Source organism: Anticarsia gemmatalis, chromosome 17, assembly GCF_050436995.1.
Source record: "Anticarsia gemmatalis isolate Benzon Research Colony breed Stoneville strain chromosome 17, ilAntGemm2 primary, whole genome shotgun sequence".
Classification (NCBI taxonomy): domain Eukaryota; kingdom Metazoa; phylum Arthropoda; class Insecta; order Lepidoptera; family Erebidae; genus Anticarsia; species Anticarsia gemmatalis.
This window is the reverse complement of record NC_134761.1, coordinates 2,097,948-2,116,564: the sequence shown is the minus strand read 5'-3', so window position 1 is coordinate 2,116,564 and position 18,617 is coordinate 2,097,948. Positions and strand designations below refer to the sequence as shown.

General features: G+C 34.0%; 1 protein-coding gene across 1 annotated transcript in view; it reads right to left on the bottom strand.

Moving 5' to 3' along the window:
- LOC142979841 (A disintegrin and metalloproteinase with thrombospondin motifs 16-like) overlaps nt 1-18,617 on the bottom strand; it is a 57,144-nt gene that overhangs the window by 4,214 nt on the left and 34,313 nt on the right. Inside the window, exons 2-11 of the mRNA XM_076125031.1 lie at nt 11,715-11,787; nt 9,215-9,477; nt 8,070-8,778; nt 3,905-4,010; nt 2,547-2,681; nt 1,931-2,037; nt 1,269-1,411; nt 638-807; nt 253-319; nt 58-172 (exon numbers count right to left, since the gene is read on the bottom strand). Coding sequence (XP_075981146.1) covers nt 58-172; nt 253-319; nt 638-807; nt 1,269-1,411; nt 1,931-2,037; nt 2,547-2,681; nt 3,905-4,010; nt 8,070-8,778; nt 9,215-9,477; nt 11,715-11,787 — 1,888 coding nt within the window. The remainder of the gene's footprint in view (nt 1-57; nt 173-252; nt 320-637; nt 808-1,268; nt 1,412-1,930; nt 2,038-2,546; nt 2,682-3,904; nt 4,011-8,069; nt 8,779-9,214; nt 9,478-11,714; nt 11,788-18,617) is intronic.

Below are 18,617 nucleotides of genomic sequence, written 5' to 3'. Positions count from 1 at the left end.
TGGGTGCGATATTGTAAAGAGTTCTCCTTTGTTCGAAAAGAGGTTTAAACCACTTACCATCAGAGTCTATTCTCTGCAGTCCAGTTCCAATGAGATCAGGATCAACATCGCGAGCTCTTAAACATATTTGATCTGCGAACTCCCTCACTGTCATTCTCGGTACGTTACTGCACTGCAAATTTAAAATTATATCTTAGTACACAAAAAGGGACACAACTCCTGTTTAGTAGTTCTCTTAAATTATTGACTTACCTGTTGTGCGTGACATGATTGGTATTTCTTGTCGTGACCTACGCAGTAGTTCTTGCCATTTTCGTGCCTGTGAACAAGATTAGATTAATAAAGCTTTTGTCTTGATTAGGTTTATTTCTTTAAATTACACACACATACGAGTACAGTGTTGTAACACTATTAACTGTAGAATCCCCTTTGAACTTAACGTCAATGAGATACTTTCTGATCTGGAAAAAATCTGGAAAACATTTTTGGAAAGTTCTTAGCTTAGACTGTTTCAATACGAATAATATTTCAAAGGCTGGTTTTGATTTCTTCTGACAAACTTCTGACTCTCTTCTTCAAGAATTTCTCATACATCAGATTAAACGTACTCTTCAAATATCATCAAACATCCACTTACCTAGCTCTAGTACACCTCCTGGTAGCAACAGCAACACCAGCCGCAGCAGGCGCATGAGTATCGTCCACGAGACAAGCAGACGCGCACTCGGACCAGCTCGACCAGCGCCCCCATGAACCTCGCACTACGGTGGAACCTTCACGTTCGACGCACTCCCCTCCGCGGCAATACTAGGGAAATTATTTGATTTTACGTTATTGTAACTGTAACTGATAGAAAAAAAAACAGATTTTCGTTACTGAGCGAGAAATGACATATAACTGGGTAGACACCAAGTTATATGTCATTTCTGCTCGCTGCCAGTTGTGTTCGACTTGCCTGGAATTTAAAGCTGCATGCAAGCAAAGCATGGTTTAAGAAACTAAAATAGCTATGTATGAAAGAAAAATTTTTCATCAGGAAATTATTTTTGATAAATTGGTTATTTCTTTACGTTCAAATTTAAACAAAATTACTGTGTTATTGCTCGGCATAGACTTGCAGCATTAAGCCTGTGCCGAGCAGTAGAACAGTAATTTTGTGATACATTATGCAGGATGTGACTACCATAGTGATATCAATATTTTATACAATTCAAATATCTGCAGTTGGTATTTCTGAATAATTATTGACATAAGGTGGTTCTTCTTACCATATCCTCTCCACACCTAGTTCCTTCAAGAGCAGGGTGACTGGTCCACGTATACCTTTCTCGTTGACAGTGCAAGTCTCTGCAGATGTCTTCCAAACTCTGAGCGCCTGAATGTCTGCTACCCCGTCCGTATTTCAACATGCCTGGAAAATATTTTAAATCATGTAAAATATCTAGCCTTTACATTTGAGTAAAGGCTGTATATTTTTGTCTTATAGTAATCTCCTCGCTTTTTCGTACACAACATAACATAAATCCCTTTCTTTTGTAAAACAATGAACACAAAAGATTGAAAAATAAATCAGAAGAATGATTCAATCATTTTTGAGACAATCGATAAATTTTGTTAATAAATTTAACACTAGCTTTGTTAGTTACCATTTTGGAAACGGCTGTTTTCTATAATTATAAGATACGCAAAGGGCTCGGTGAACATTTTAAAGGTTACGATACCTTATTTTTTAGTCTACCTGTAATCATAACCAGTGTAACTCGGTCAAAAGAACGCGTAAAAGATAAGGTATCGTAACTTTCAAAGATAAAAATCACCGCTGAGCCGTTGCTCATCTTAGTATTTTGTTTACAGCAGAGATAGGTAAGTTAAAGTCAAGTGTAGTCCAAAAAGTAAGTTTTCTAGTTGTTAGGTAATGATAGACACTTACATTGCTGATCTGCGTCAAATCTCTCTCCGGGTAGGATTCCTTCGGCGCTGTGGTCCAATTGACCGGCTGAGTTTCCATGGTCCAGTAGACATCGAGATTGGACCGTACTGTAAAATAAAGATAAAACTTTATTACAAAGGACACTCAGTTTGTTTCAAATGTATGCAAACCAGATAAGTTCATTGAATTGCATTTGGTATAGCGTTTTTCAGAGGACGCAATTTTATTTTTTTATGTGTAGGGGGAGTCAACAGAAGCTATACTTCAAGTTTGTAGAGTAGCCCTTGTGCCCCGGCCGCCATCTTGGAAAAAGAGATTGAGCCCAGGGACAAGAGTGGCGATAAAAAATAAAATTGAGTCCTCTGAAAAACGCAAGCTATGGCCTAAAAATGTAACATTTCAATGGACTAGATATCTCTTGCACTTATATTGGTTTCAGTGATTGAACAATTGTAAAGGTACTCCCATACAGCAGCTATATAACGTTATACAACATTGTGTAACACGGTAACAAAACAATTTTAAAACGAATTTGTTTAAAACAAATGTTATAAGTCAGTTTCTAACGTTATATAACTGCTGTGTGGGAGCACCTTAAGTCTAAATGATGACTTACTCAAGGAACTTCTGTAGATAGTTATTACTGCATTGTGACCAAGTGATCTTTCCACTGCCAAGAGTAGGGCTCATGATGTACGCGCTTGGATCACAACCGTTGTCTGCTAGGGGACCATCGTGGCGCATGCCCAGGCTGAAAGAAAAAGCATTTAGTTTTGTCAGAACCTGAAACCTTACCGGTCCTGTATGACAAGATGTATGGATGTGAATGAAGCAATGGAAGTTTGTAAGGATCGTACCAAGTGGCGTTATCTGGTCTCTGCCTACCAATATGGGAAAAGGCGCCATTTTATGTATGTTGTGTTGAGAAAATAGTGTGTTATGAAGATAATTCGAAGACAAATGTGATTATTTCCGACTGTGTTTAAATGAAACACAATACTTAGATAATATTTGTAATAGAGAAAGCTAGTCTAATACAAATGTTCTGCTTTAGGATTATCGTAGTTATCAAAGAGATAATCAGGTGTTTATAATAGTGCGTTAAATTTAAATGGACCATGGTATTAAATTCTATGTTAAATGAGATTTCTTAGAACCGATGGTATCTAATCCATATTATGTCAATATAATGAATGAGAAAGTCTCTTTGTTGTAAGTTGGAGATTGTTAAAAACCGGGATCAAACAAAAACCTGAAGTGACTGAAATATGGAATCAAAATTCTGTACTCAAGTAGAGCCGCGCGTCTCAGCTAGTTTTTCAATAAAATGTCGTAATTTAGTTTCTAGTTAGAGCCTGAAAATTGATGTTAATGACATTTATCATTATGACGTCCACTCACAATGTATTACCAAACATTGTCATGAAAAATAATTGTATTTTTGTGTAATGGAATTTCAAGCCTGGATACAAATCTATTACTAGTTAATTATGATTGCCTAACTATAGTCTACATTACATTGTAATTGATTAGAACGCAAGTTATTGCTCAAATTAGATTGATTGGTAGCCGTCTATTTAACTGCCTATAAATAATGAAAGTTCAAATTGCACTCGTAAAACAATCTATTACGAATATTGAATATTTTATCCAATTCAGAAATATAAAACTATTGTTTGATTACAATAAAAATGTCTGGTTATAAATTTATCTATATACCTAAGTCTGTATTTAGAAGTATAAAGGTATGTTTATCAATTGATCACCATAGTACAAACTCTGCTAAGTTTGGAATCAGATGACCGTTTGTGAGTTGTCTAAAATATTTATCACATTTTTATTCAAATATTTATTAAGTAACTCTCGTTGTATTTAATCATAGTTTGAATCGTATTTATTCAATAAAATAGAGGGAGTACGGAGTGCCAATAAAATAGACTCATAATCATGTACATTTGTATCGCTAATACTTACTTATGTCCAATCTCGTGTGCGACGACATACACGCTCTCGAAGTGTCTTCCTTCATTGACTGTACAGCTACTCGTTACCGTACACATGCCTGCCACTGGTGCTAAACCTGCAACATAACATAAGTCTATACTAATCTATACTAATATAATAAAGCTGAAGAGTTTGTTTGTTTGTTTGTTTGTTTGAACGCGCTAATCACAGGAACTACTGGTCCGATTTGAAAAATTCTTTCAGTGTTAGATAGCCCATTTATCGAGGAAGGTTATAAGCTATATATCATCACGCTATGACCAATAGGAGCAGAGTACCAGTAAAAAAATGTTACAAAAACGGGGAAAATTTTGACCCATTCTCTCTACGGTCACGCAAGCGAAGTTGCGCGGGTCAGCTATAATTTATATGATCCTTGAATATTTTGCTATCTAGATCGTAGGATCTTAACCTATAAGAGACTATTAGTCCCACCCACTACGAAAAATAAATGTCTGCACCCCTTAAACATATTATTTATTTATATATTTTTTTCGGACCTAATGCCACTCTCCTCAGAAAGCTCCAACGTCTAACAAGGCATGGACCATTGGGAACCTATGTCCTAAATAGATGAAAACCAGTCAATAATCCCAAGTTAACTATCTCTCATTGAGGTTAGATTGGCAAAAATAGCACCTAAATGGTTTGTCTAACCTACAAGTACGTAAAGATAGATAGATATCCAACGAAATGATTGCAGAATACACTTACTGGTGCAATACACGTATCTACGATTCACGTGGTACTGAGAAATTGCACAAAAGTGCCCTACTTTTACTGTGCAAATTGATTTCAGTAGTTTGATAAAAAATATGCATATAGTGTTTACGTTATACTCATATTTACATATACATAAGTGGGCCCCGATTCCTATGTGAGGTAATATAACTTCATTTCGATATTAGACTTCGCAGAAAGCAGAATGTTTCCGCAACTAAGTATTGAGCGGTCTAAATTACTTTATGTGGATTACTAGCTAATGAAAGTTTCATTAATATCGGATCAGATGTTTTAATGGAAAAGCATGAGAGCTAGAGATATTGGAGAAGGATATAAGTTTTATAGTGGCAGACCAAAAAAGAAATAGATGGATTGTGTGAAAGTGGATATGAACAAGAAAGGAGTAAATACAGAGTTGACGGCTGAAAGGGATGAGTGGAAGAGGAAAATATGTGTGCCGATCCCACCTAGCGTGGGACAATGGTACAGAACAAATGTTTTGATGGTTATGCTGGAAAATATATCTCTTGATTAATAGTTTCTCATTTGCTTGTAATTAAACCTCCGTTTACAAACGTAGTTAACTTTTACTTAGTTTTTGAGATACTTTGCTTGGAGAATTGAAAAGAGGTTTACTATTTTCTAACTGGTTATTATAAACGTAAGGGTCATTGACGTAAACGGACATAGATCCATACTTACGTCCGTAACTCTGTCAAAAGCTGAACTGATAATTATAAAATTTAGATTTTTTTATTCAAGAGCGTACTATACTATTTCATTTTTAAAAGATGTTTATTAATTAAGCAATGTAGTGGACATTGCTGAATATGCACGCGAAGCTGCGCAAGTCAATTACTTACAATATTTACTATCATTGAAGATTCCACACTTACTGTTTGCGTGAGATAACAATCAAAAGACGCATTCCATAACTTTGTTTCTAAATCAGTTTTGTAATAAACTTATTTGATTGCCATCAATAGCCTTGTTGTTTCAACAGCTAACTATGCGGCCTTCTTCATACATACTTGCAAAATTTACCTTCAGAATTATTATATTGTAGGTTTTTCAAGGAGATAGAATTTCCTTTGTCGAGTATGGAAGATGTTAATGCAATAATCTACTTAATTATTTCATTAGGTCTGATAGTTAATAGAACTTGGATTTTTGTGTAATTCGAAAAAAAAAATTACAAATTTTCGATACTCGACAGTACCGACTATATGAACAAAATCGCGCTACAGTGTATGAACAGTAGCGCGATTCTGTACAGTTGGTACTTTCGAGTATTGAAAGTTAGACATTTAGAATGTTCTCCTGTAATAGTTCTTACGATGCCCGTCTGAGGCGCTGATCAAATTTTCTTACAAATATTTTCGATGACAGGCCGGTTGTCCGGTAGTCGATAGTAGTAGAGAATCTAGCTACAGTTTGTTGAGTATAAATATTTTAGAATTTAAATTGGATTGTTGAATAGAAAATGCCCGGCGAATAGTAAATCTATGGATAGGCAAAAAAAAGTTTATTTGAAAAGTTACGGTTGAACATTTTAAAGGATCATAAAGCACCGTGAAAGACAATTTTCGCATAAAATTGACGCAAATATAAGAAGCTGACATTACCGATACGAAACGACTATTATTGCGTCAAATAGTAAGAAACAAAGTAATACATATGATATGATAGATGACTATAATATCTGGGGGCACGGAAGTGCCCCCGCAAGTCGAGCAAAAAAAAGCGGCACGGCCGTAACATCCTTTTCTCGAAGCAATTCGGCCTATTTTTGACACCCCTATAATTTCGTTGTGGATAAAACAAGAAGCCTGGATTTTCAGCAACTAATCAGTCATTGTATAAACACGGTATATTTAAAATTTCAGTCAATTTGAACCAGTGGTTTAAAAATTACAACTTGTTAAATTTTTGAATTTTGTCACTCACTGATTCACTGACTCACTGACTCACTGACTCACCGATCATCAAAAGTCTAAGGTACTTCTAGCAGACTTAGAAGCTTAAAATTTTGAATACAAATAGGGTTTAGTGTCTTAATCATGGGAAAAATTAAATATTTTCTAATTTCGGTCCAGTTTTCTAAATATACCAACTGCAACAATAACTTTGTAATCCCATTTAAATGTATAAGATTACAAGGTTACATTTGGAGTTAATGAATTATTATTACTGTAGAAAATAAAATAAATAGGTGTAAATAGGTACCTACTATATGAGGCATAACGGGAGGGGGTAAAGGGTGGGTAAGGGTGTTTAGCCCATGATATTGAACAACATTCCCATAGGAAAATATGTTGAATTATGAAAAAAAAACGTCTTTCCATACAAATTTGACTTATGTTCGCTCTACAAAAAGAAGTGAGATGCCATCAAAAACATTCTGTAAGAACCTCAAGTCTCGCCGTAAAAAGTTGTGAGATCTATATAATACCAAGTCGTTTAATCTATTTAGTCTCTACTTAAAGGACCTTCTGTCTTAAGTTATTACGTATGTTATTATCATACCAATTAAAAAAAAATACCTTTAAAACAAATAGATCGACTTGGTCATCGCAAAAAAAACACAAATTCGCCATAAACTTTTCAGGACCATTAACTTCTTGTCGTGCTGTGTAGTGTGGTACATACTAATAATAATCAAATCATGCGATGGCCAGGTCGGTCTATTTGTTTTAAAGGTATTTTTTTTTAATTGGCATGATAATAACATACGTAATAACTTAAGACAGAAGGTCCTTTAAGTAGAGACTAAATAGATTAAACGACTTGGTATTATATAGATCTCACAACTTTTTACGGCGAGACTTGAGGTTCTTACAGAATGTTTTTGATGGCATCACATTGTTACATCAATTTGATATAGAACATTAGCTTCTGTTCGCAATACAGAAAGTGTATCAAATCATTCTAATACTATAAACTTAATGTACTCGTTAAAATACACTTAAAACTGTATTATTCTTGAAATAATAAGCCCGATTATCATCGGTTTTACTTTTTGTTAACACTTTTACTTTTAATATTACGGTGTAACATGTAACTATTAAAGATGGGGCTTTTGTTTCTTGAGAGAGTATCTTAAGTTACGTGTTTTAGAAGTTTTAAGGAAACACACAAACGTCACTCAATCTAATGTCATGCCTAAAAGTATTTACGTTGATACGATAAACGTTAAAGTGATATAATGAGAGTTCCTTAAAATTAAAAGATATTTCAGCATTTTTCTGAATGCTGCTTCTAAACAAATACGATCTGGTACTGTTACTATCAAAAGGGACTAAACTCGACTTAAAAGACTAAGATAAGTTCACTTTTACTTCATCTTGTTCATAACATGTCATTAGTTTGTGTAAGTAAAAGAGTAGGTACTATAATATCGCTATGAACTTACCCACAACCTGACTGCTGACTTTTCCATTCTTGTTCACTACATACAGGTCCAATCCAGTCAGTATCAGTGCATGATCCCAGTGCAACGGATCATTATCTCCCGGTGGATTCTCCAGCCTTTGCCACGTGCAAAAGTTACTCAAAAATCTATCAATATCGTGAGGTCTCTTCAAATTTGCAGGATCTTCGTGTAGAATCTCCAGTCTTTTCAATATAAAGTTCACTGGTCTACCTAAAGAAGGATCGTGATATAACAATTGTACTGCATTAATCATTGCTAGTACAAATCTTACTAATTCTCTTTCAGTATCTTTGGGAAAGTTTACTGTCATATGTTTGTATAAATCCCTGTCAACAAATACAGCTGTTTCTACGAAAACAGCTGGTAATACCGCTCTTCGTTCCCTTTTTACTCCATTCGACAGTTTTTGTATAAAATCTGTCAATGTTTTATTCCTATGTGCTAAGTTTAGTTTGAATCCTTCTATATTATTATTTACATCATATTCTACATCCCTTTTTCTCCTATGTTTCTTCCATTTGTTGTCTGGACTTGAATTTGTTTCTATCTCGTTCTTTTCTATACATTTGTCTCCGTCTTCGTGCATTTGTTTCTTTACTATCACGTGAGGTTTGATATTCTCATCGTGAAATCTTTCTGGCAGTGGATGTATGAAATAGTAGGTGTCGTTATTTTTGACTACGCCTCTCTGAAAATGAAAGTGCTGCAATTAAGATTTCTCATGATTATGTTCAGAAACACCACTTTCTTTGGTCTAGATATCTTTGTTAATGACCGGCCTAGGTGTAAAACTATTTAATTACGGTGTTGACTTTCAGTTTCGTTTGTTTTAGTTTAGTTTTAAATCCTTATTAAATATGTTTTTCAATGTCGAGCATAGTATTATCATTCCTTAAGTACCAATTTTATTACTGCTACTGAAAACGCGTTTTTGAAAAAGTTTATAGCGTTGGTATCGGCCACAAAAAGAACTCAGTTTCACGCTAAAGTCTGGCATTAAAATCTATGTAGTATTGGGTAGAGGTTTGAAAATTTCGAAATAGAGTGAAGACCTGTACCTAGAATTCAGAAAAATGTTATCTATAGTAGTGTTTAGTCATAATAAATAAAATATTCAAACATACCACATCATCACAAACATAGAGAGCAGCATTATCACTTCTATAATAACAAAGATCCAACTCTTCATCAGCGTGTTGGTCCAGCACAGCTTCAGTGCTATTAGACCACCTTCTCATCAATAGGAACTGAGGGTCCAGGAAGCTGTTCCTAGGGTTCAGTCGGATGTCTAGGTGCTTCTTCAGACCGACTAGGTCTTGGTCGTCGTAGAGTAATGAGCGTTTACGACGCTTTGGCTGCTTGAGATGTGCGATTTCGAATTGTGCTTCTGTAATCAGAGAAAAAGGCTGACATTGAAAAACAATACTAGAAATCACTTTTTTTCCTTTATTTATTCTTCTATAAATTGGATCCACTAATGTCACACTGCTGGGCAACGATCCCTCCTATATGGGGGAGGGTTCAGGCCTTAAGTCCTCAGCGCTGGCCAAGTGCGGATTGGCTGGCTTAATAAAAGTTAAAAAGTCCTTCAAGGTATTCAAAATCCCTAATTAGCTTCATTTGACCAGCGTGGTGGACTTAAGTAACTTACCCCCATTTTGGGAAAAGGTTATTGCTCAGCAGTGTGACAGTAATGGATTGAACTTATTATTTTTATAAAAGTTTTGGTAAGATTATTTCGATCCAATGAATTAGATTAGATCGAAATGATTTTACCAATTTTTTTATACACACAATTTTTTTATAAAATATCATTTGGTAAGTCTGACTAGAATCGCTATATTTTTGTCAAATTCGACTGTTGACGCTATTATTAATTTCCTAACAGTAGACATGATATGGGTAAAGTAACTTCTTTTATCGAGTTAATTACTTTATATTAATTTTCCAATTTATAATTTTATTTACAATAAAACCAAGCGCCTTTCAAGAATAACACGAACATACAAAGGTGAGTACGATCGCAAGTTGGATAATTGTATGTTACTAGGAGTGTACCAGCTCCAGGCAAAGATTGATTGGAAAAGCCTAAAGGTTACTCAAACCCGTTATTAGTAGATGTCTACATTACATTCGCACCTACATTTTACCTTATATGAAATGTAGCTTTCGCTAAATTCCCGTACAAAATAAATTTCTATGCGTATGTCATGGAAAGGTATGTAATACTGTAGGAACGGGAATTGCCAATTGATGATCGACTAACTACTATTAAACTATTACTATTACTACATGACATGATATTACGAAGGCGATAATGGTTTTATTTAAACAAGTAGTCTAGTAAAAAGGTCTATTTTTGTTGTATTCAAAATTCTTCTTTTTTTCTTTATAATGACAACTCATCTATCTATCTACCTTTTTCATTAATTTCTAAGTATAATCTCTCTGTTAAGTATAATCCTCCCCTTTTCTAATACATATAGATAATCGATATCGAAGTTTCTTCTTCCGTGATTCAAAACTACAAATGTCAAGCTTACAAAATAACTCAAAATCAAGATAAATCAACCAAAAATCATATCTTTACGATAACATTATGTATATCGTGTTCTAGTTTTGATAATACACATAATTGTCCTATTCATTAGAGTCCAAGTTCAAACAATTAGTTACAAAGTTCTCATGTCAATTGTATAACACTGGATGTCACAACTATTGCAAAAGTGTATTTTTCAAGATCATGTAAAGGCTTGTGCACATTATCGCATACATTTTTTTCTATACCATTTAGTGGACTACTGGTGATTTTGATATTGAGAGAGTTTTATAGTTCGACTAGCTGACCCGGCAAACGTTGTTTTGCCATAAAAATTAAATAAAAAAACATTGTCCAGCGGACAAAAATTGTGAATCTAAACCATTCTCTGATCCCCTTGAACACACACAAAAAAATTCATCAAAATCGGTCCAGTCGTTTAAGAGAAGTTCAGTGACATACACACTTACAGAAGAATGATATATATGTATAAAGATATAATATACACTATTGATGTATAGGTAAGTAGCTTCAGACAACGTAGCAGCCTACGTGGTAGTAGTAGTAATCAACGCCTTCAACGTAGCCTTTAGTCAGTAGTTTTCACATAATATGCCTATTTAGCCCATCATATTTTACTTAGTATGTGTCTACATCCAAATTATTGTGTATATCAGTGTTTAATTGCATCAATTTATTGTAAATGATTACTATTTAGTTAGAAAACCACCATGTTAACTTGATTGTTGAGTAAAACATTTACAAGTACGTAGAATTGCCCGGTTTGTATAGAAAAATGACAAGTAAATATTAATGTTTTTACCTTAGAAATATAGTTACGAATTATAGAATCGGCTTCATGTACAAATCGTAGCTAAGCAAATTTCTTGAAACAGTTCATAAAGGTGCAGCCGCTATACTTAAACCAAAATTAGTTCCAAATGACTTACAATAGGCGGCCTTAAACTGCATAGTTTTGCAACGAAATTCATTAAAATTATCGCTTATTATGTTCATTTCATAAAGATTAATTGTGTGAAATAACTTAGATAATTAATTAGGTCACTAAATTTTTTACCACTCACCATTATGGTTGGCACCGAATAGGAATATTTTTTCAGACTCTGTTAAATGTTCCAATAGTTGTTTTGAATGTTCCTGTAACAAAAGGAAAACAACATTAATAAATGTTACATTTTCGCTTGGACAAAAAATTTGTAGAGACGGTTTTAACTGCAAATAAATAAAAATATCCCTACAGCCGAGAACTTGTTGAAAGTGTTCTACTATTCAGAAGCGCATATTATTCCTATCTGGATAGTTAGTAGGAAATGACCGAGATCGATGTAAGAATTTGGGTCAGTGTAGGTAAAAACGCATTCCTTCACTCCCATATGTTCGGCAAAGTCAGGATCAGGACCAACGACGTCTGGTGGGCTCGGAATCTATGAGCTCTATTTCTAAACATTTATTTATTATATTGAGTGACGATTATTTACTAGAAAATTGTTCATATTTCTTCGTGACCCAAGACGTATTTCGAACCGAAGTTTTATGACTTGCGACGGCCGTATACTGCAGCTGTGTACTCAAAGAACTACGTTGACATTCAAAATGCCTTATAAAACTTCCTAACTTTACCAAATCCGGGTGCTAAAACACCCAGATTACCCTTTTTAAACAGAATTAGGAAGTCAAGATTCTCCACGGCGTTGTTTAGTATAATATTAGCTAAAGGCTATTGTCTACCGTCATTGGGCTGTAGCCTCGACACCTTAGTTTCGACAATAGATGCTTTTCGCACACACCGCTGTGATTAAACGGAACTTAATTAACGTATAAGTGATGGGGAAAGGCGGAAGAATGTTTTGTGGTTAGAATTAAATTTTCTCCAAAACAAAATTAATTGTTCTTTACTCTCAAGGTGATAAAATAGTTTACGACTCAAAATTAAAATGTTGCATAATTAGTAGGTAACACATACGTTGGTGATTATAATGATAGTCCACAAAAAGAATATAATATAGGTATAAAATTGTCTTAAGAGTTGCGGATTTACAATTATGTAATAAGGATTTTATTGACGTGTAAAAACAACTTAAAAAGAGTGCTAATTTTTCTGTTATAATCCTACTGAAAATCCAAAAGAAAGGCTTTTCTACTGTGGGACACACAACTAGGCAAATGAAAAAAAATTACCTCAATAGAAAAAAAGTCAGTATAGAAAAATACACAGTATAACAAGAATAATACGACCATGCATGGAGAGACGTAAAAAACATTTACCCTTTCTAGTTGTAGTGTCAGGTAAAACATATTTTCTACCGCTTTTGCTTATAATTTAAACCACAATTTGAATAGTATTGTTTATTATGCGATTAGATACTGTTTCTTTTGATGGGTCAGCGCAGCGCGTTGATGTCTTTTACATGCTTATAATATTAGCGTGGTTATAAGGTGTTTTATTAACCATTGTTATTGTGTATTATTGTCACTGTGTTATAATGAGGGAAGTTTGAAATATAATGCCTATGAAAGAAGTATATGACGACGTATACAAACGACTTTTTTTAATGGAAAAATTAAAGCTACTAGTAGTAAGTCTTCTTAGGGATAATTTCACGGGTAATGGATAAGTGTTGTATAATCTATCTCATGTATAACGTGACACCAAGTGTCTAAATTCCTAACGGATACTTATTCCGAAATGGTGATACCGGACTTAATAATTATAAATTGTCCCATTGGTACCTTTTGTCATAGTTTAAACTAGTCTTAAACAATTGAATTTAGATCAATCCAACATAGTATATTAATTAAGGGAAACTGGCTTATAGAAATTAGCAGCTTTCTATAGTATTCAATTAAAACATCGTGTCATCGTCCCATGCAATTGCTACACCGTACTTTACGTATAGTCAGCAACAATAGTAACTTGTATTTTTTGTATTTATATGTTATATACTATTGTTAAGGATTTACACAGGTTGTAAATGGAAACATTATCTTGAAAGTGAAACAATCCCATAAATATTATAAAAAGCTCATGCTTGACCAAAACATCATCTGACACATTTTAAAGTATTATGTATCATGACCAGTTAAAATATAAACACCAGTTCTGAAATATATATGGAATCAATTGTAATCAGCTATTAAATTATTTGTACTCATTATGTCTGTATCCTTATTATGTATGTACCTACGTACAACAAAGTCAAAGGTTTTGAACGACTTGAATTAATTTCACTGCTTTCGTTGCTAACTCTACAATAATCTGTTCCAATTGCATCCACTTTCTTTTTCATAATTATCAAATTTACTCATTCCGTCTTTGAGCGCGAAAGTGTGTAATTGTTTTGATGCGTTTGAAATTCTGTGAATACAATGAAAGCATCCGACATGGCCTGTTTCGTTTTACGTAACACAATGTACTTATTGTTTGTCTGGGTCGGTTTTGTAATGAATAATGATGAGTGAAATGAATGGATTTTAAGTGAAATAGATCCTTGATAAGAGTGCAACTCGAGTAATTATTTAAAGATATACATTTAGACGTCATTACTCTTTTTTTAAGTTACACACGGCCAGCAAACCTGAAAATCGTTATATCGTTATATTAGCAGAACGCAAGGGGTAGTCTTTTTGTGTCAGGCTTTGGGATAATCTTTGGATCGACTTACCCATCCTACTGAGGCTTTTACTAAAACCTTGATGGGGTATTATTGCTGTTGAATATATTAAGGGTTCTTGTACGAAATTTCATGTAACGAAACGAGTTAAAACACGATTTTCAGCTTATTTCGAATACACTCAAAAATCTCGCCGTAGTTAGTATCCTGACATTTTTTTCCGATAACCTATGTATAGTACTTCCAAAAATCCTAGTGAAAGCCAATCCTAAACAGTTCACCTTGACAATAAATACACGTCAGTTCACGCCTATTTACAGATGTCGTGAGTATAACGTCACTAGTAGTCACGACGGTACATTCTTTTGTACAATACATATATTATGATACTGTTACATATTGTTTAGGATGTAGAATTAATGAGCAGTGATTTTTTCTAGTGGTTATGCTTGTTATATTAGTAAATAATATATTTGGGTTCAATTTGTAAATCATAATGTATTTAAATATAATTTGCAATAGTCTGATCGACGGCAAACAATCCAATATGCAAAGATCGCCCTCAGTTAGAACAAACCCTACGAAAGCGGTTAGCAGAGAAGCACGCTATCTATGGCGCGAAGATGAAGCGAGAGCTATCTACGATTCTGGATCGCAAATCACGGGATCGCTCATCTATACTAATATTATAAAGCTGAAGAGTTTGTTTGTTTGTTTGTTTGTTTGTTTGAACGCGCTAATCTCGGGAACTACTGGTCCGATTTGAAAAATTCTTTCAGTGTTAGATAGCCCATTTATCGAGGAAGGCTATAGGCTATATATCATATCACGCTACGACCAATAGGAGCAGAGTGCCAATGAAAAATGTTACAAAAACGGGGAAAACGCAAGCGAAGTTGCGCGGGTCAGCTAGTCCAAGATAAATTGTTTATTGTGGATCCGGTCTATGTACCATTACCGCTAAAGGGCCTATTGCCAATTGTTGAACATGTAAAAAAAATAGGGAGTTAATTAAATTGTTTACCGGATGGACAAGTTTACACGACTAGAGACGATAAGTTGGTTGGTTGCCTACTTTTTCAAATAATTTCCCTCTCACTTTACCTCAAAATATTTAGTTCCATGCAGACATCTTGACTTTTTATAATATTTTTATCAAAGTTAACCTTTGAGGTTGAACACGACATGCATTCTTACATTACAGAATATCACGGTCGAATAAACGAAACTATAACAATTTGTGAGTTCACCTTTAGTAATAGAGCACGGATGTATTTATTAGTCTACCTGTATATGATTTGAATATCAAACTTTATTATGACGTTCAGGGCTAAAGTTCAAAATTATAAGGAAAAATGTTGCAGTTACGAAAACAGTCATCGAATCAATTAATAAAAAGATACCGTTTTTAACTGGTGATTAATTCTTAAACTGTCAATGTCGCGTTGATATGTATTACAGAATACAGAAGGTGATGAAAATAGACTATTATACTTGAGAGACAAAGAGCTTAAGGTCCATTATCGGCATTGGCAAGGAGAAAGATCCTTCAGCATCCTGGTAAAATCCCCTTTATAAAATGGATACTGTCGGCAACCATGCCTTAGCATGATTAAGGACTACTCAACTTCCCTTAGGGTGTTGCACCATGCCAACGCATAGTTTCCAACAGCATAAGTGCATAAAGCCGAAGGATGCTTTTGTTAATAAAAATTCGTGTGCGTTTACATACATACAGGAATGTTGAAAGATTCTATTCCTCGCCAGTAATTGGGGCCAGGCCTAAGTGTTCTGTTAGTTGTATACATGGTTGTTCCGTGAGTCGTCATATAGAATATTGAAAAAATACAATTATCCTCAGATTTTCTTACTTGCAGCATCATCAAGATCTTTATACACAACACAACTACACTGCTACTTATAAAAGTTACAGGCGTTAAATTCAGTACTGAGGTGCAATTAACAGCAAAGTGCCGAGGCGAAACGAAATATCTTAGATGTTTAACTCACACACAATCATGTTGCAAACAAAGAAACGTACAGACATACACACAAGTGCTCACAGTTCCGGGTTTTATGCTAATAATGCGTTTGGAGGATAAATACATCAGAATTAAACACTCAGATTGTAGATAGAGGATAATTTTTGTGTTATTTATGTTTTGAGAAGCGGATAATTAAGTTGTTATAAACAGTGGTGCGAGATTCTTTGATTGCGTGGTTCATTGTGAAGGGCTGTTTGAAAATATAATGAGAATTTTGATTCTTTCGTAACTTTTAGTATGAGCCAGTGAAACATTTAAAACTGGTTTGCTAATATTAACTGTCTTATGGGCAGTGAGTAGTTAAATTTTACTCAAGGAAAGATGAATACGTCTTTTTTTATAACCTATTTACGATCAGATGTCGCCACGAAGGAATATGTAATGTAAAATTTTTATAACTTTTGTCTGAGTTAATGAACTCTTTCGAATTGGACGAATTCAAACACATTTAAAATATCTACCATCTAAAAACACATGAAACTTGATTTTGTCTTGATAAAGAATCTAGACCGACTTCAAAAGGTCGTTACACATCGCATTCCTTACAATAAGCGCCATATATTAAAGCATAACACTTACGGTGTCGACTGTAGCAATTTGTCGGCAATATTAGCCGGATAATATCAGCAACAGCCTTGCGATTCCTTGCGAATTTTACCATTACTAGATATTATTGTGAGTTAAACGACATATAAAAGTTATGACGGCGTTTAATGTCAGTTTCAATTGCTTATTATCGTTTATATTAGCTTTTAAAGGGTTAGGTGATTTGAACACCATATAGAAAAAAACAACAGGGAAATTTTGTTATAATTTAACAGACAAAAAGTTTTTTGTATTTATATCGGAGGATATGCAAGTCAAATTTCTTCGAGAGACAGAAATGACCTTAAGTTGACTGATTAATGTAGGAAGAAAAACTAGAAAATGACGGATAAAATTTTCGGTCTATTTAAAATATTAATTGAAGATTATAAGGTTTTTTGTAAAATAGATGTTGCGCAACTCGCTCTATTCGTTTTGTTAAGGGCGAAGTTAATGAGGCATATTTATACATCTATTAAATTTAAACTGACGTCTGTTACAAAATTACATAAATGGTATTCATTATATCATTTAATTTAGTTAATCTAAGTAGGAAAATCTTTAAAGTTAGGGGAAGTAATTTGACTACAAGGCTGAATATATTAAACAAGATTTTGGGGTCATAAAAAATTGCAAGCTCATTGTTTCAAGATGGAATAAAGTATTTTATTGTAAACCTGAAAAACTGATAAATTTATATTTAATTATAAGTTTATAAATAAAGTTAATTGGCTATTATACGTTTGTTAAAGCAATCAGGGCTGGCTGTTAACATTTAACTAAGCTTCCTTCAGAAGCTTACCGATCTACTCTCTCGATTCTACTACAATAATGCCTAAGCCATAATACAGTTTAGTACTAATAGGCTAAGAAATAGCTTAAACCACTTTACTAAATAAATGGAGGGTTGGCGTAACTTTTGAATTTACGACTTACAAGTAAACACGAAAATATTTTTCTTAATTATTTATTAAACCAAATTATGCAGTGTAAAAACCCTTTTCATTAAAATGATGATAATCTCAACAATTGTTTATATAATATTACTTGAATGGGTGGCTGCACATCAACTAATTTCCTATAGGTAGTTGATCATAAGACTCGGCCTCTAAGAGGTCAGCGATTGTTAGAATAAGAGGAAACTTGTGAAGCTTCCTAATTTTTGTTCGTTTTAGTTTGAAGATTGAGGTCGAGATGTTCAAGTTCAAAATGTAAATTAATTTTGAGGTTTAGAGTTCGGTTTGCGAAAGAAGGCTGGATGAAAACCGACCTAATTAGGCCTGATTGATTTTCGCCATATTTTTTTTGGTTCAATGTTATAGGTGGAGCTTAATGCCGTATCGACATACGGCATCAGTTTCGCTCGCTTTTACATTGGTCTTACAATTTAAATGGCGAAACGTGGGTTTATTCCATACACTTCTGCCTACACCATCGGCTACTATAGGCGTTATGTTACGTATGTACGTACCTCTCGTATAGTTATATTAATTCGGCGCGGTGGTGAACTGAGTCTAGTTGTTATGTAGTAGTATGTTTATCATTTATTTGGTTACCATAATACGAGTACAAGCTCTGCTTAGTGTCTCTCAAATGACCGTGGTGTGAGTTGTCTAATGATATTTCTTTCTATTTTTTAAAATTTTAATACATAACAAAGTCTGAACATACTTAATTATACGGTCAACCTTCTACATCAACAACACAATGATTAAAAGCTTGACAT